The 18540-nt window shown below is 56.4% G+C and overlaps 1 protein-coding gene across 5 annotated transcripts in view; it reads left to right on the top strand.

Annotated features, from left to right (window-relative positions):
• The window catches only part of SCN4A (sodium voltage-gated channel alpha subunit 4), a 45395-nt gene that overhangs the window by 22142 nt on the left and 4713 nt on the right, over window positions 1-18540 (top strand). For all 5 annotated transcript variants that reach the window (XM_041725610.1, XM_041725613.1, XM_041725611.1 and 2 more), the window contains 14 exons: window positions 85-238; window positions 1882-2120; window positions 3890-4063; window positions 5050-5406; window positions 9414-9911; window positions 11806-11938; window positions 12573-12727; window positions 13246-13419; window positions 13543-13665; window positions 15175-15453; window positions 15712-15765; window positions 16276-16413; window positions 16896-17000; window positions 17697-17967. In XM_041725610.1, the coding sequence (XP_041581544.1) occupies window positions 85-238; window positions 1882-2120; window positions 3890-4063; window positions 5050-5406; window positions 9414-9911; window positions 11806-11938; window positions 12573-12727; window positions 13246-13419; window positions 13543-13665; window positions 15175-15453; window positions 15712-15765; window positions 16276-16413; window positions 16896-17000; window positions 17697-17967 (2854 nt within the window). The remainder of the gene's footprint in view (window positions 1-84; window positions 239-1881; window positions 2121-3889; window positions 4064-5049; window positions 5407-9413; window positions 9912-11805; window positions 11939-12572; window positions 12728-13245; window positions 13420-13542; window positions 13666-15174; window positions 15454-15711; window positions 15766-16275; window positions 16414-16895; window positions 17001-17696; window positions 17968-18540) is intronic.

The following is an 18540-nucleotide window of genomic DNA, read 5'->3' as shown; positions in this document are numbered from 1 at the left end:
CCCCCTCATAAAGAAAAACCCCTGTTAGTCCATCCACTGGGCTCTGAGATGGACTCTGTGCCTACCACCCATGCTGACCCACAGGCCAAGGCCGCCCAGGCTCTGGAAGGTGGGGAGGCAGATGGGGACCCAGCCCACGGCAAAGATTGCAATGGCAGCCTAGACACATCGCTGGGCGAGAAGGGGCCTCCAAGACAGAGCTGCAGTGCAGACAGTGGTATCTCAGATGCTATGGAAGGTGAGTGCTTGACAGCCCTATAGGCATGCCATCCTACGTGTCCTGACAGTCGGGCCACTTGGGCTCCCGGGGGTGGGGGTGGGGCTGGCTGGGCCCAGCATTGGAAGGACAGTAACTTAATATAGGTATCGAAGAAATGGCCATGATAAATATAGTCCTGGCTTAGCCTGGCCCAGTTCTGGATACAAGGCCAGGCTGCTGTGGGAACTGGGGGCTTCTGGAAGGGCTTCAGGGGCTACCAAAGTAATGGGGAAGGACAGGATAATATTAACCAAGAAAGCCCATTGTTTTGGAAACTGGAAATCCTGCTCCTCAAATGTCTTCTGGGCAGAAGTTAAAGGTCAAAGGTCAAACTCTGCCCAGGTAGTCACAGATTCCCCCAAATCAGCATACTGCTCTACCATGTCAGGGAGAACAGGATAAGGTAACAAGGACAGGGTGGATAGACACAAACAAGGATGGATGGATGGATGGATGGATGGATGGATGAGTGGGTGGGTGGGTGGATGGATGGATGGATGGATGAGTGGGTGGGTAGATGGGTGGATGAATGAATAGATGTATGGATGGGCTGAAAGATTAATGAATGGAAGAGACACGGTGTATGGATGGAGGGGAGGAAAAAGGGGAAGGAAAAAGGAGGAGGGAGAAAGGAGGGGAAGGAGGAATAAAGGAAATCTGACATGAAAGAGATCTGGTCCCCTTCCCAGGCCCCCCTCCCCTTCCTGGTGCCAGGAAGGACTTGGAGGACCTAGAGGACTTTGCAGACCTCTGGAGGGCACCTTCTCACCCAAACTTGTAGGACAGGCATCCAGGTGTCTGTGTCCTGCCAAAGAATGCCCCAGAGGGTGTTCAGTGTTACTGGCTGAGGAGGTCACTCAACACTGCCCTAGCCAGGACCATTGTGAGTTTTGGGTGTCAGACACTGTTTCCAACACCTGCAGTGATTTGGGGGTCACCAGCTTGGGGATGGAGCTGTTACTATCAGACTAGAATCTGAAGCCTTTGAGAGATCCAATTAGCTCATTCGCTGGGGTGTCCTAATCATGCACTCAAACCCAGGTCTCCATGTGACTTCCCTGACTCTTTCCTCATCTATGTCATGGGGGGCATTATTAATATTTCTTATAAATTTCCAATGGAAGGGAGAGCCCTCAGGGGGATCCTCAGTCTGCTCTGAGTAGCACTGGCCAGCAGAAGTGGAATGGGACTCAACCTTCTGCAGTGGCCTCCCACCTCTCCCTGGGAACCCTCAGAGATCAGATGTCTCCCCAGCCAGCCAGGATCACAGCCCTAAACCATGGGCAGGGGGTGGGAGTCATGAGGGGTAGGCTCTGTAAGGTATGCCAAGAAGGCCCAGCCTGAGGTGGAGCATTAGAAGGGCCTTCAGGTAGGGCTGGGGGTTTAAGGAAGGAAGCATGAGTGGGCAGGGTTTGGGCCATGTGGGCGGGGCTTCCAGGGACAGGTCTTCAGGGTGTCCGTCCCATGGAGAGGGGACCTTGAAGTCAGCCTGGCTGAGGGGATGGGTTTGAGATGTGGAGTTCAAGGGCCAGGCCTAGAAGGTGGGACCTGATATCTGGGTCAGGGAAGGAGGACCCTGGGGGTGAAGGTCCTCATCAGGTGTGTTTCTACCCTACTCCCAGAGCTGGAAGAGGCCCACCAGAAGTGCCCACCGTGGTGGTACAAATGTGCCCACAAAGTGCTCATATGGAACTGCTGCACCCCCTGGATGAAGTTCAAGAACATCATCCACTTGATTGTCATGGACCCCTTTGTGGACCTGGGCATCACCATCTGCATTGTGCTCAACACCCTCTTCATGGCCATGGAGCACTACCCCATGACAGAGCACTTTGATAACGTGCTGACCGTGGGCAACCTGGTAGGGAGGGGACATGGAAAGGTGTCATTCCCAGGCAGGACAGGAGAGGGGCCACAGGGCCCCATGGGGCCATCTGGACTGTGTGGCTATATGGGGCATTCTTGGGGGGCATATGGGGACAAGCTGGGCTTATTCTCCCCACATACGGGGGGCATGAGTTGAGATACAAGGGAAGTACATGGGGTGATCCATGAGATATGGAATTGAAGTTTTAGGGTATTTGGAGGCAGAAAGAGTAGGGATAAGGTGCTGGACATTTTAAGATCAGGCCCTATGGTCTGGGGTCCAGGCCATGCCCTGGAGGCAGAAGTGGGGGAGTCAGGGCACGTGTGATAAGTATCCCCTTTCAAAGGTTGTTATGGGCCTAAGAGGGGCGGAAGGACCTGAAAATGGGGGCATACAGCTTTGGGCCCCCAGGCCCAAGAGGCCCCCCTGGGGCATGGTCCCCCAACCCAGCCCCCTGCCCACTACCATTTCTCCAGCATGGCCAGGCCAGCTCCCCTTGGGCCTTTCCTGCCTGGCTATTGTTGACACACACTGATCCGCCTGCTTATCCCTGCCCATTAGGAGCATTATCACCTCATTCCCAGCGCCCGTGGAGGCTGACAAAGGGAAAAAGCCGCCTTAACCTCCAGCCCTACCCTGTCCTTTCCAAGTCCCTTAGAACTTTTTCCAGATGGCCAATGGGCAAGGTGTTCCCCTTACCCTGGGGATGAGGAGAGCCCAAGGAGAATAAGATTTGGGGGCCTGCAGCAGTGTGAGGACTTTGTGGGTGACATGGGCATCAGAGCCTGGACTCCCAGCCTGTGAGGCAGGCACTTCTATCCCATGGAGATGTCTGAGGCAGCCATGCCAGACCAGGCTAGAGGGGGGCAAGGGTGTGCTCTGGACTCACAGTGCAGCTGCTGGGGTGTGCGTGATGGGCCCAGCCTGCCACCTGCCCACCCCCTGCCCACCCCTTGCCCGCACTATACTGCTGTCTGGCCACCTGCTATGGCCAGGGACAGCTCCTGGGCGGGGTTCAGCATGTGCCCAGGCAGGCTGTGGACCAGGGCAGCTGGTGCCCGGCAGGAGGGGGGCTGTGCCCAGGGAGCTTTCAGAGGCTAGGCAGCCCTTACACCCCTGCACCAGGTTCACGGAGGGCAGCTCGGGTCTCCTCATGGATCCCTGACCTTGCCCCCTTTTGGCCCCTACCCTAGACTTCTGAGTCCATCAAGATTTGCTGAGTTCTGGGACTCTTGCTAATCAGGGTAGAGCTGGTAGGGCATAGAGACAGAAAGACTGAATTAAGCACCCCAAGACCTGGGGTTGCCCACATGGGTGGCGTGAGACAGCACTTGCCGCTTAGCTCCCTGAGTCTCAGTGTCCTCATGTCTGGGGCAAGTGACAATCACTCGCAACTCCGTAGAATTGGCGTCCCAGTGAGGTCTGAATGTGAACTACCAAGTGGTGCATGAGTGCTAAATATTATGATTGGGGTGAGGCCCCAAGAAGTGAAGTGACTGGCTCATGATCACAAGCCCAGAAGCAGATGGGTTCAGGTCTCTCTCAGGGTAGTACCCACTCTGCCCTGTGGCTCAGCCGTTCCACTCTTCACTCACACACGCACACGTGTGGGCTGTGGGGACCACTGTCTGCCCCCACTCAGGCCTCCAGACCCCTCCCCTCAGGCCCTGCTGGCTCTGCCAGAAGGTGGGAGTCAGTGGGGAGACTCCCAAGGCCCTGTGCTCCCTGAGGCTCTGTGACGTGGACCGCACCCCATCCCGCAGGTCTTCACTGGCATCTTCACGGCAGAGATGGTACTGAAGCTCATCGCCATGGACCCCTACGAGTACTTCCAGCAGGGCTGGAACATCTTCGACAGTATCATTGTCACCCTCAGCCTGGTGGAACTGGGCCTGGCCAACGTGCAAGGGCTGTCCGTGCTCCGCTCCTTCCGACTGGTGCGTGAGACCCCAGGACCACGCTGAGGCTGGGAGGAGTGGGGGGACGCAGGAAGATGGGAAGAGTGAGCCCCAAGAAGCCACTTGTGTGTGCCACCCTGCCTCTCAGAACCTTTCTTACTGGAAATGGGGAGAAAGAGAGCCCACCCCTCCCCTTATCACATAGGGTTGCCAGGGACCAAAATGAAAACCCGGGGAGCTGACATTTGGGCTTGACTCCTTGGTGACCTTGGGTGACAGTGGAGCAGAGACCATATTGCAGACCTGAAGGCTGGGACTCATTAGAAGTGGAATTGGGAATCTGATTTAGTATCCTTTCCACCATCCCATGGGAGCACTTTTATATATTTTTAACTTTATTATGGGACCTGTCATTCATCCACAAACCTATAAAATATAATGAACTTCTGTGTACCTTTCACCCACTCTGATGGCCACCAACATTCTATAGTTCTTATTCCATCTGTCCCCCACTTTTTATTTATTTTTATTATTTTTTTAAGATTTTATTTATTTATTCATGAGACACAAACAGAGAGGCAGAGACACAGGCAGAGGGAGAACCAGGCTCCCTGTGGGGAGCCTGATGTGGGACTCGATCCTGGGACTCCAGGATCATGCCCTGAGCCAAAGGCAGATGCTCAACCACTGAGCCACCCAGGCGGCCCCTGTCCCCCACTTTTTATGGGTGGTGGGGAATACATCAAAGCAAATACTGACATTATGTCACTTATAAACACTTCAGTTTGAATCTTTAAGAGAGGACTCTTTGTTTTGAACACATAAAGTGGATGAGGTGGTCAGATAAGAGTATTCCCATTTAACAGAGAGGCAGACTTTGGCTCAGATCCCTCGTGAGGCAGGGATTTGAATTGTTCTAGAGAGGTCTTTCTCCTAAGGATGAGTCTTCCCCAGGTTGGGCCTAGGGGGTGTGGGGAGGTGGCAACCTGGGCCTCATCCCCCCCTGCCCTCCCCCTGCCTGGCAGCTGCGGGTCTTCAAGTTAGCGAAGTCTTGGCCGACGCTGAACATGCTCATCAAGATCATCGGCAACTCGGTGGGCGCTCTGGGCAACCTGACGCTGGTGCTGGCCATCATTGTGTTCATCTTCGCCGTCGTGGGCATGCAGCTGTTCGGCAAGAGCTACAAGGAGTGTGTGTGCAAGATCGCAGCCGACTGCAGCCTGCCCCGCTGGCACATGAACGACTTCTTCCACTCCTTCCTCATCGTCTTCCGCATCCTGTGCGGCGAGTGGATCGAGACCATGTGGGACTGCATGGAGGTGGCCGGCCAGGCCATGTGCCTCACTGTCTTCCTCATGGTCATGGTCATCGGCAACCTAGTGGTGAGTTGGGTTGGATGGCTGGCTCCTCGCTCCTTCCCCCTCCCGACCCAGGAAACCCAAGCATATGCAACATGTCCCCCTCAATTATTTCCTTTCAACTGGGCTTCAGGGGCCTTTGCCATGTGGGTGAACTATATGAAATCACTAATAAGGCAATTTTATATGGTTTAACCCAGTGACTCTCCAATTGTAACCAGCTTCAGAATCAACTCTGACATTCCCAGCCCCACGCCCACAGAGTCTGATTCAGCAGCTTGGGGCCGGGGCCTGGGAATATGCATTTCTAACAAGCACTGCTGTCGCTGGCCCAGAGCTGACACTGAGTATAGTACTGTTGAAACCTAGTGTTTGGGGCAAAGTAATGTGCTAACTAGAGCCGGACAGACCCACACTCCAGGCCCAGCTCTGTTGTCATCTGTGTACCCTTAAACGAGTTACTGCTCTCTGGTCAGCCGGGTTCTCTAACTTCACGCAGAAGAAAAACAGTGGGCACCTCACAGGGCTGCTGAGAGGCTTGCCTGGGACTGTGCTGAAAGGTGCCACACAGGGTGGCACCAGAATTCCTGGGCCTCCTGTCTCCCTGCCCCCCTCCTCAGATCCTGGAATTAGTGTCCAGGAGCTGCAGGGGGACCAGTGAGGAGCAGAGACACTCAGGCCGTGGTCACGCTGACTAGCATTTCTGTGGTTGGCCCAGGGTGGTGTGTCTCCACATCCTGATGCCCACAACTCCTCCCCTGATTAGGGTGGGCAGCACCCCTGCCAGGAGTGCTGTGCCCGGCTGCCCCTTGCAGTGGCCTACGCGGCCCTGAGCCACAAGGAGGGGGGGCAGACGCCACACATCGCCACGTTCTGCAAAGGCCGGTGGAATCCTTGGGCTGCTGGGTCAGCGCTTCTCAGATATCGCTGAGCTCCGGCTGGGGGCAGGAGCTGACCGGCGGGGAGGGGTGTCACCTCCACTGAGGAAGGGACCGTGGGATGAGGTCCTGAGTCCCCAGGGACAGCTAGGCAGGAGATCCCCGGCCGGCTGTCCTTGGGAGAGGGCTTGGGGAGTAGGGGGAGAGTGAGAAGATGCCCCAGCAGAACTTTGGGGTGGGATCAGGGTGGGTAGCTGGCTCTGAGTAGAAGTTTGTAAAGCTAAGTTTAAGGGCCCAGCATGACTCAAAGGGTCTGTGGTGGCTTATCTGTCTGTATGTGTGTAGACTCAAAACACTGCAAGCCCTCGCTTTGCTACTTACTGACTGGGAAAACTTGAGAAGTTATTTAACCTGTTTCTGGCCTCAATTCTTCCCATGCGGGAAATGGGGATGATAATGGTGGTGACCCACTTCCCCGCGTTGTCTGAGCGCTCAGCAAAGCACTTGGTCTACAAGGCCTGGGGCATAGGGTTGGGGGAGCGGTGGTTCAGGTACCTGCCATTGGCGTCACCCCCCGACCCCCACCCCAGGACTGGTCTCCTGCCATATGCCGGTCCCTGTGCAAAAAGCTTTACACGCATTATCCCCAATGCTCTCCACAACCCTGGGAGGTAGGGAACATTGGCACCGTGCTCCCGAGCCACTGCCCGGAACCACACAGCTAGCGTGAGACTGAGCCTAGACTAGAACCTGGCGCTGTGTCATGCCAGTAACGGCATCAGTAATAGCAGCCATGGTAAGAATGACAGCGTCAACACGGGCAGTAACGATGGTGACAGCTGACCTCTATGTGCATTTGTCCAGCATTCAGAGCACTTTCTGTGTATTTATCTCTTAATGCTCACCACTGCCCCGTGGGGACGTGCTGTTCCATCTCTGTTTTGTAGATGAGGAAGCAAAGGCTCAGGGAGGGAAGCTAGTAACCTGCACAGGATTTGAACCCAAGCAGTCTGGCCCCAGGGTCTGGAACCCCCTGCACTTTCACTGCCTCTGAGTGCATGTCACACACACACACACACACACACACACACACACACACACACTCATGAGCTCACATACACACACACCACCGATACTCTTTCCCAGCCTAGCTCTGCCCTCTCTCACTTTGCTCAGAGGGACTGGAGCAGCCCAGGGAGGTGACACTGTCAGCTCCTTCGGCACTGTCCCCACCCTAGCTCAGGCCTCTGCCAGAAGGCACAGAGGCAACCTGCCAGGGAGTGGGGGACCCCATGTCCCCTGCATCCTGGCACTGGAGGACTTCCTCTGGCCTACTGTGAAGAAGAGGAAATGATGAGGTCCTAGGTAACCCACCCTTCAGAGCCCCTGGGGGAACATGATGTCCATCCCCCTTCCCTGCAGCCCTCCTCCCCACGCCTTGCCTGGGGCAGCTATTTCTGTCCCAGGCAGGAGCCGTGTGCAAACCCGGCTGACCCAGAGAGCAGCTAATTCCCATCTCAGATGTGTTTCTGGCAACTGGATGCCTCCCCCCGACAAAGGGAAAGAAAGACCAATATCTTTGGTTGGGGGCAAAGGCAGAAAAGTAGCTGGGGGGTATAGAGATGGGGAGGAATTGGCCCAGCACCTTCTCCCCGTGTGTGTATATATATATACATATATATATATACACTCACTTTGAAGACACTATGCTAACATGATAGTTAAGGCAATGATAAAAAGACCTTGGAGGACCCTGGTGAAAGCCAGGCAGTGAGAGGCACATGGAGAAGTTGGTCCAGGGTGGACATTCACAGGCGCCCCTACTCCTTCATGTCCACTCATACACCTAGCCCTGTCCCAAGGCCGCTAGAGTAAGACCCGGCCCTGCCTCTGGCTGACAGGAGCCAGGACCGTACCCCCCGCCCCACTGCTCCAGCTCTGCTTCACCTTCCTCCTCATTCCCTGGGGGAGGGGGGATAGACTGTGGAAGGTAGAGCCACCACATTGCACAACCTCTGGGGCTGCCATTCACACTGTAGTCTAAATGAATGATGTCCTCTAAAGTTGTACCATGACTGGAAACCTGGATTCTAGTCCTGATCATTCTATATGTCATAGAGGACATCATTTCACCTCTCTGAGACTCAGTTTCCTTATTAATAAAATGCCAAGCTGGCCTCAAAGTTAATCATACTTTTCCCTGTACCTTGTACCTTCTGTCATTGCACACATAATAGCCAACATGTTTTGAGTGCCTACTGTGTGCTCTGCTCATATTGATTTTTTAATCCTCACAACAATACAAGGAGGTTGGAACTGGAATCCTCCCCATTATACACACAAGGAAACTGAGGCACAGAGCAGTGATATGATTTGCCTCAGGACACGTGGCTAGTAAACTGGACTTCAAGGCTGAGCAGCATGGCTCCAAAGCCTGTGCACCCCAGTCTCCATTGCCATGCAAACCCACTGCATTGTATCTGTTTGATCAAATGTCTCTACTAGGTTGGAGCTCCCTTACACCACAGCGGGAGAGGCTCAGTAAATGTCTGTCCCTGGAAAATAAAGCTGGAGGCTAGAGGGGTAGACCAGTAGCCTTTTGAGGCTTTCAGTAGGAAAATGGGAAGAAAATGAAGTGGAGCAGGGAATCCCAAGGAGAGAAAAGTGGTGAACAGCAGGAAGCCAAATGCCCTTCCCAGAGCAATAGGGCACATGCATCTGAGCACAGGAGAGCACAGACTCCATTAATGGACAGGAAAAGAAGGCTCAGCAGATTCAAGGTCCCAGTAAGTTCTGGAAACTCAGAGACGTGAGCCCTGTTCTTTGTTCTGCCTTCCCCAGCAGTGGAGGTGGGGGACAGAGTCCTGCAAGGAATCCCTGTCTCCCAGTGGGCATCCCTAAGGTCTTGCAGAGTCCTATCATGCGCCTAAGCCTCAGTTTCCTTTTCTGCAAAGCAGGGGTGATGGTAACATTCCTCGCCTCCCCAGGCAGTTGTGAGGATCCCATTAGGTGATTTCCTTTTCGGTGCCGCACATGCAGCAGGTCTGCTTAGAGGCCTGAGGCCCCTTGTGCTGGCAGAAGGTGGCACCCTGGGTGGGGGTGGGGGGGTGTCCCGAGGCTGGGCTGAGTTTCCTCCCGACCCCTGCTGCCCAGGTCCTGAACCTCTTCCTGGCCCTGCTGTTGAGCTCCTTCAGCGCCGACAGCCTGGCCGCCTCGGACGAGGACGGCGAGATGAACAACCTGCAGATCGCCATCGGGCGCATCAAGTGGGGCATTGGCTTTGCCAAAGCCTTTCTCCTAGGACTGCTGCATGGCAAGATCCTGAGCCCCAAGGAAATCATGCTCACCCTTGGGGGGCCTGGGGAGGCCGAGGAGGCCCGGGAGGCCGGGGAGGCCGGGGAGAGTACCCCAGGGGATGAGAAGAAGGAGCCACCGCCCGAGGAGGATGACAAGGACCTGAAGAAGGATAATAACATCCTGAACCACGTGGGCCTGGTTGATGGCTCTCCCCCTAGCATCGAGCTGGACCACCTCAACTTTATCAACAACCCCTACCTGACCATTCACGTGCCCATTGCCTCCGAGGAGTCCGACCTGGAGATACCCACAGAGGAGGAGACTGACACTTTCTCAGAGCCCGAGGATGGCAAGGTGAGCTTGAGGGGGCCAGGGAGGGGGGTCAGATAGACCTGGTTTCAAATCTTTGCATGACCCTAGACAAGTCACAAATCTTGAGCCTCAGTGTCTCCATCTGTAAAATGGGGCAATGGCACCTACCTCACGACATAGCAAGGAGCATTAGGTGAGAGGCTGTGCATAAGCACCTGCAGCGCTGTGCATGTGATTGCCCATTATTCCCATGGGCCCAGCCTGTCCTTCCCTAGTGTCCCCTCACTCTGGCTCTGCACCTCCAACTTGGACACCAGCAGGTGGTGCTCTTGGACAGGTTGTTCCTACCTGTGGCACCTTAGCTCCAGGGTTGGGACCCAAGAGTCCTCTCCAATCCCCCTCTGGGCTTGAAGTCCCTCCCATTATCCCATTGGGCTGGTTCACACCTCCCAGTGCAGGCCAAAGTGCTGGGTCTGGGCTGGGGATCCTGAGGGGTGGAGAGGGCTGGGGGGCCAATTGGATTGGGTACAAGGAGAGCAGAGAGCTGGGCAGTCTCAGTAGCAGCCATGACTTACCCACCCAGAAGATGCCCCCCTCCTCCTGCCCCTTCCCTGCAAGAGTGACAGAGGGGCTGGTAGTCACCCCAGGAGCTCCCCAGGGGAACTGACTGTAAGCCCCAAAGCCCATCCTCCAGCTCTGGCAAGGGAGGAGCCAGCCGCCCCCCCACCCCGTCCCCCTGCACCCCATCAGCCCCGGGCCTGGCTGGGCACTGGAGTCCGAAAGAACTTTGCCCTGAAAGCTCTTGACTCCTTATTCCCCCCAGATATGTGTCACGCTGACTTACGCAGGGGGCTGAGTGCCTGCCAAGCTATAAATACCCAGGGAAATGTGGCACCAACCTCGGTATGATGAGCGGGTGTGGGGGAGGACTGGACAACACCCAGGGCCAGGACTCTGGGGCTCTCAGGGGGGCAAACAGGACTCCAAGGGTGATTGTGGGAGTTGGGACACACAGGCAGGGCAAGTGGCAGAGTGGGTGCCTTGGCTGACCTAATAATGCCTGCCTCAGTTTCCCTTTCTTTCAACTGGGCACAAGGAAACCTGTGTGACTTTCTGGTCACCCTTTTGGATCCAGAGTTATCCCCTCCCAAGCCGCCCTCTCCATCTTTCCCTTCAGGGTCCTCCACTCCTGCCATGAAGGGGTCCCCTGGAGGAGGGAAGCTAGGTCCAGGAACACTGGCCCCAGACAGCACCAGCAAGAGGTGCAGGAGGCCTGGCCGGGCCAGAGCACCAGCCTCCCCCACCCTGCCCCACTCCCATCAGGTTCCTTTGGCCCCAGGCTGAAGCTTCTGCTGGGGAAAGTTTTCCATTCTTTCTGGATTCCTCAGCCCGGTGGACCCTGGGAATGGGAAGGCTCAGACCTCGAGGACACTGCATGCCATCACCTGTGGGCCAGGGCAGCCCTGGTTCCATTCTGATCCCTTGTGCTCCCTCAAAAGTCCCCTCAGGCCTCTTACTCTGCTGCTCCACTGCTGTCCCCACCCCATGCTCCCCAGGACCCCCAGCCCAGATCAGCCACTCCGCGCCCCCCCACCCTTGTCTCCAGCTTCTTCCCTTACCTGATGCCCTCACCTGCCTCCTTGTGTCCTCATGATCTCTTCCCAGGCCTCGGCCCTGCCCGGCTCCAAGTCTAAGTGCCGCGAGGGCAGGACCACAGCTGCCTTGGGCACTGTGGTTCTTCTGCAAAGGCCACAGTGCTGGCTCCATGAGCCAGGATTCAGTGAATGAATGACTGAGTAGGTCAGCTCCACCGCCTCTTTCTCCTCTCCCTTCTGGTCTCTCCCTTCTGGTCTCTCCCTGCTGGTCTCCCATCCTGACCTCCTCCATTTACCTGGTGGGAGGACCCAAGGGTCATGTGACCCTGTGGCCCCTGCAGAAGCCACCGCAGCCCCTCGATGGGAACTCCTCCGTCTGCAGCACCGCGGACTATAAGCCCCCCGAGGAAGACCCCGAGGAGCAGGCTGAAGAGAACCCCGAAGGGGAGCAGCCTGAGGAGTGCTTCACGGAGGGTGAGGGCAAGCCCGCGTGCGTGCACCCCCACCTTGCCTGGTGCCTCCCCCAGCCCAGCAGCCCCTGGAAGGCACAGACCATGCCAAGCCCTGTGGGGGGCAACAGCCCTGGCCCAGCGCCAGACAACTGCCTCCCCAAGGACATCTGAGGATGTGCGTCACCAAAAGCATGCAGAGCCTCCCTCGCCCTCCCCCACCAGATGCTCCTGGGTCCTGGGTGCTGACACACCCTGGGGGGAACACAGTCCCAGGCAGGGGCGTCAGAGCTCGGGATGCCTCCCAGCCCCTGACACGCTGAGCCTCGAGGTTGGCCGTGGGTATAGCACCGTCCTGGGAGGACTGTTGTGCGGAATCCCACGGGGCCCTGGGTGTGACCTGGCACACAGCAAGTGCTTGGGAAGGGCTGCTCTAAGACAATGACCCTCCTCGGCTCCCTCTGCAGAGAAAGGCCAGGCCAGCCCTTCAGACACACTGCCGCCCACAGGGCCGGGGCGCGGGAAGGGTACCTGGGAGAGGTGGGGAGGATGGGACCAGCTGAGCCGGGAAGGTGGTGGGAACAGGCAGCCTGCGTGTCCGTGTCCGGAGGCAGCCCCCAGTCCTGTGATGTGGTGCGCTTGCCCCTTGCCTCCCCCAGCCTGCGTGCAACGCTGCCCTTTCCTCTACGTGGACATCTCCCAGGGCCGTGGGAAGATGTGGTGGACCCTCCGCAGGGCCTGCTTCAAGATTGTCGAGCACAACTGGTTTGAGACCTTCATCGTCTTCATGATCCTGCTTAGCAGTGGAGCCTTGGTAGGCACTGCCCTGGGAGATAGGCTGGGGAGGGGTGGGTACCAGGCCCAAAGGAAGCCCTCCTGGGGCTCCCTCCTTTGCACACCACTAGACAGGCGAGGCCTGGCCAGTCTTGATCCCAGAGAATCCTAAAGGGACTCATTTGTGGTTGCAGGATGCGATGTAGAAAGTGTTAGTTTTCTTAAAGTGACAGGTGGGGTCCACCTCCGTGGGTACCCCCAGCAATAGGTGCCAGCCAGAGCAGAGGTGGGAAGGCCCTGGGCATGTTGAGTCAGGGTTGAAGATGTGTCACTGTGAAGGCCCCCAAGCAGATGACTGTCACCCCTGGAGGAAGAGCTGCTGAGGGGCTTCTCCCTGTGGGCCAACTCACTGGCTCGCCCCCACGGTGGGCCCCGGGGATTCTGGGAGAAGCCAGTAGCCTGACCCCAGGAAGCAGCCACATTAGGTGGGATGGGGGATGTGGCCGCTGCCCCAGGCTCTGGGGCCCTGGCCACCCCTGGCCGTGCTGGTGTCCCCAGGCCTTCGAGGATATCTATATTGAGCAGCGGCGAGTCATCCGCAGCATCCTGGAGTACGCGGACAAGGTCTTCACTTACATCTTCATCGTGGAGATGCTGCTCAAGTGGGTAGCCTATGGCTTCAAGGTGTACTTCACCAATGCCTGGTGCTGGCTTGACTTCCTCATTGTGGATGTGAGTCTTCCCCCAGCGCCCAGCCCCAAGGCCAGACCCAGAGGTGTCCCTGTGGCCCAGGACCTTAGGAAGCCCTGGCCCGGAGGCCCCACACACCCTGACTACCCCACTCTCCCTCTGCAGGTCTCCATCATCAGTCTGGTGGCCAACTGGCTGGGCTACTCGGAGCTAGGACCCATCAAATCCCTGCGGACGCTGCGGGCCCTGCGTCCCCTGAGGGCTCTGTCCCGATTTGAGGGCATGAGGGTGGGTGCCGAGAGAGGCTCTGAATAGGGCTAGGGAGTTGGGGGGGAGAAGCCACAACAGGGCAAGGTGGAAGATGCACAGGTCTGTACTCCAGCCACCACTGGGGGAGGAGAGGCCTTGGTCTCTGGGTCCCACTAAAGTCCAGATTTGAGCCCCCCACACCATATCCTCCCACCCCACCCAAGTGCCCAACCTGGCCTCAGCCCCTCCTTAGCTCATCTCTGCCACCGCTGGGGGGCAGCAGAGGTTGCATCAGCTCCCAGGAGGGGCCACGAGGGCACTGTAGCAGGGAGGAAGAAGGAAAGCAGGTCTGTGGGTGAATAGGTGTCGGTCCCAGGCTCAGACTGGGGCCCACCAGGACTCTGAGAACTGGATGAGCTGGCAGGTGCCTGCTCCCTGGCTCTGAGCCTGCCCACCCTTCCCTCAGGCCCTGGAGAACAGTGACAGTAAATATAGAATTTGGCCAAGACAAATGGGATTTCCCCAGGCAAGAGAAGTCTTTTGGGAACAACACCCACACAGAGGGATAAACTTCTGTGAGCAGCTGGTTGCGGGCCAGCAGTGCACTCAGCCCAAGTGGCTCCCTCCTGTTCGTGCTAGGCCCTCCCACCCTCAGAACCAGGGACCCCTCCTCACTGAGGGGAAATGACCTGCCCCCATGGCCACGCAGCTGGTTGGTGTCCCAGCCAAGAATAGAGCTACCCGAGGCATCACCAGGTTTGTGCCACCCACTCTGTCTGGAGGTCATGAAACAGCTTCTCCTTGAAAAAAGACAAATCTCGAGCACCTGGGTGGCTCAGTGGTTGAGTGCCTTTGGCTCAGGTCATGATCCCGGGGTCCTGGGATTGAGTCCCATATCGGGCTCCCCACAGGGAGCCTGCTTCTCTGCCTATGTCTCTGCCTCTCTGTGTGTGTGTCTCATGAATAAATAAATAAAATCTTAAAAAAAAAAATGAAAAAAGACAATTCTCAGACTTAGCCCAGCCTGACGTAGTGAAGTTGGCTTGTGTGGCCAGGGCTAGGGAGTAGGGCCCAGGGCTCCAGCCTCAGGGACCTGCTGCTTTAAAGACCCCGGTGGCTTCATTTCTGTGTCCGTGTCTCTAATGCTGTGAGCAGAGGAGCAGGGGGCTGGGTCACGGGGGCTGAGTTTCCTAGGGGGGCCGAGGAAGGAGTGTTTGTCTCCTGCCTAGTGACCCGTGGCCAGGCTGCTTCCAGAGAAGCCTAGTGCCCCGACTCTGGGCTGATGGCTCCAGCCAAGCAGAGAGCCCTCTTCAACCACTAGGCCAGCAGCACTCCTAACCCTACTCCTCACTTCCCCACCCCACCCCCGAGACTAGAGCTCAGCAGACTTCTCCCCCAGGCCTAGCTCAGATTGACCCTCCTCCAGAAAGCCTTCCCTGAATAACAGTGTCCAGCCCCGATGGGTCCCCTTGTAAGTGTAGGTAGGGAGCTCAGTCCCAAAGGAGCCTGGGTAAAGATCTGACAGTGACCCCTCCCCCGGCCCCCCAGGTGGTGGTGAATGCCCTTTTGGGAGCCATCCCCTCCATCATGAATGTGCTGCTTGTCTGCCTCATCTTCTGGCTCATCTTCAGCATCATGGGTGTCAACCTGTTTGCCGGCAAGTTCTACTACTGCATCAACACTACCACCTCTGAGAGGTTCGACATCTCTGAGGTCAACAACAAGTCCGAGTGTGAAAGCCTGATGCACACGGGCCAGGTCCGCTGGCTCAACGTCAAGGTCAACTATGACAACGTGGGTCTAGGCTACCTCTCCCTCCTGCAGGTGGTGAGTGTAGCCTGCTGCCCTTGCACAAAACTGGGATCGAGGTGCTCCCAGATTCTCAATGTACCTGAGCCCACTGCTACTCCTTGTTAGGAGGCCACTCACCCTGCTTCCAGTGCTGTGGGACACGAGAGGTAGTATCTAGACCTCCGTGGTCTCTATGTCATGCTCTGGGGAGGATCAGGCTGGGGTGAGGAGGGAGACTCATAATGGTGGAAATGGGAAGCAGCCCCTCTCCTCACACCCAACCACACTCCCCAGGCCACCTTCAAGGGCTGGATGGACATCATGTATGCAGCCGTGGACTCCCGGGAGGTGAGTGGGGCTCACTGAGATGCGGCTGGCAAGTGAGCCAGGGGAGAGGACGCAGACCAGAGGCACAATGACAGTTCTGCCCAACCCCACCCCCATTCCACCTCCTCAGGAGCCCCCAAAATCAGCAACCTGGGGGTGGAAAGATCCACCTCTGGGTCCCAGACTCCTCCTGCCCACAGTGAGATGGGGAGCTGGGAGCAGCCAACATACTCCCCCCAACCTCCCCATCCTATCCCATCCCATCCTCTCCCATCCTCATCCCATCCCATCCCCATCCCATCCCATCCCATCCCCATCCCATCCCATCCCATCCTGTCCCATCCCTTCCCCTCCTATCTCATCCCATCCCAGCCCCATCCCATCCCATCCCATCCTCATTCTATCTTGTTCCATCCTGTCCCATCCCCATCCCATCCCATCCCATCGCATCCCATCACATCCCATCACATCCCATCCCATCCCATCCCATCCCATCCCATCCCATCCCATCCTGCCCTGTGTCCTCTGCAGAAGGAAGAACAGCCACAGTATGAGGTGAACATCTACATGTACCTCTATTTTGTCATCTTCATCATCTTCGGGTCCTTCTTCACCCTCAACCTCTTTATCGGCGTCATCATCGACAACTTCAACCAGCAGAAGAAGAAGATGAGTATCCACCCACCCTCCCTGCACTCACTCGTCCCTTCATATATTCCCACCTGCCACCTCAGCACCCACTGTGCTGCCACTGGCAGTGGGATTGGGGCAGCTGGCCTGGGTTCAGATTCTCCCTGGTGACTTTGAACAGTCACTTGGCCTCTGTGAACTCTGGTTACCTTATTAAGAAATGAGGTTGGTGCTACCTACCTGGCTGGGTCATCATTCAGAGGAGGCAGCAAGATATTGCTGAAAAGCATCCGGGCCCAAACAGGCTACAAGCCAGTGCTTGTCCCCTTCCCTCCACCTCCCCTCTGTTCCTTGTCTGGACAGAGTCCCCCTTCCCCTCCCTCCCTCCCTCAGCCCCTATCTCTGGGCCCTCCAGGTCCCCCTGCTGGTAGGGGGGCTGCCTTAAGGGTGGTGCCTGAGGTAGGGGGTCCCAGAGGCAGAGAAGAGAGGCCTCCAACCTTATAGGCACCATCCCACTATACTTTGGAGGGAAAGACATCTTCATGACGGAGGAACAGAAGAAATACTATAATGCCATGAAGAAGCTTGGCTCCAAGAAGCCTCAGAAGCCAATTCCCCGGCCCCAGGTACCAGCCCTCTGAGCCCCTCCTCCTCCAACCTGTATGAACCTCCTGCCCAAGGGGGTCCATGGGGGTAAAATGCAAGCTAAGCTCTGCCCACCAGCCCATATCCGGGCGTGAGGCTGAGTCCACCTGCAAGGAAGCTGGGTCCCCTGCTGGGGGAATGTGCCTCTTTATAACTGCTCAGAGGCACCATGTGTGGGAGCAGCAGCTGCCTGATAGACCCCAGTCACTGGTTTGCCCCTCACCCGGCCCTGCACAGCCCCCCAGCGTCCACTCACCCCTTCAGCTGATGACCTCTGGGGCAAGGGCCCCTAGAAGTAGGAAGAAGAGGATGTCCAGACACCTTCCCCAGTGAGTGATGACTGTGGAAGAAGAATGAGAGGTTGCTGGGGGCCTTGATGAGAGGAAGGGTCCTAGAGTGAGGAAGATACTCACGGACCCCACAGAATGGCCTGTTCTGATGGGTACCCCCTCCTTGCCATGGCCAACTCTACCCCCTCTATCCCCTCCTCTCTCATGGCTACAAGCCCTGACACACAACCCACTCTCTTTCTCTGTCTCTGTCTCTGTCTCTCTCTCATTCTGTGTCATGCTGTTGTGTCATCTTGTGTCTCCTGCCTGTCCACATCCTGTGTGGGTCCTGACCACTGCCCCCCACATCTACCCACCTGCATCCCTGCACTCCTAACCATGCTGCAGAACAAGATCCAGGGCATGGTGTACGACTGCGTGACTAAGCAGGTGTTTGACATCACGATCATGATCCTTATCTGCCTCAACATGGTCACCATGATGGTGGAAACAGACGACCAGAGCCAACTCAAAGTGGACATCCTGTACAACATCAACATGATCTTCATCATCATCTTCACTGGGGAGTGTGTGCTCAAGATGCTTGCCCTGCGCCAGTACTACTTCACCGTCGGCTGGAACATCTTCGACTTTGTGGTTGTCATCCTGTCCATTGTGGGTGAGCAGGGCCAGGCTGGGCTGAGTCATTCTGGAAGGCCCGTTGCTCCCATCCTTATGTACACACACCTGCTCTCACACCTGGAAAGCTCACACATACGTTTACACATACATATGTGCAATATGCACCTGGCATTCACACTTAAGGCACAAAGGTACATAGGATGGGTTCACAGGTAATCTGTCACCTGCACACACGTGAATACGCTTCTAGAAACATTTACCTACCAATAGATGCACACTCAGGTCCATGTGCCTAGTGGAAGACATAAGATGGTTCTAGTATCATCCATACACACAGGAGAAGTGCATAGACACATGTGTAATTATGATAGCAACTAACTACCACTTATTGATCATTTACTATTTGCCTGACACTGTGCCATCCCAGGAGGAAGAGACTGTTACCACCTCTGCCTTACAGAGGAGGAAACTGAATTATAAACAAGTTAAATGTCATGCTCAGAGTCACACACAGAGCTGTCTTCCCGCTCTGTCTCATCAGTGGCATCTGCAAACAGCCTTAGGAGTCAGCCTTACCCTCTCTCTATCAACTTGGGTGTATCTCACCTCC

The sequence above is a fragment of the Vulpes lagopus genome, chromosome 12, assembly GCF_018345385.1.
Source record: "Vulpes lagopus strain Blue_001 chromosome 12, ASM1834538v1, whole genome shotgun sequence".
Classification (NCBI taxonomy): Eukaryota; Metazoa; Chordata; class Mammalia; order Carnivora; family Canidae; genus Vulpes; species Vulpes lagopus.
This window is presented reverse-complemented; position numbering and strand designations above follow the sequence as displayed.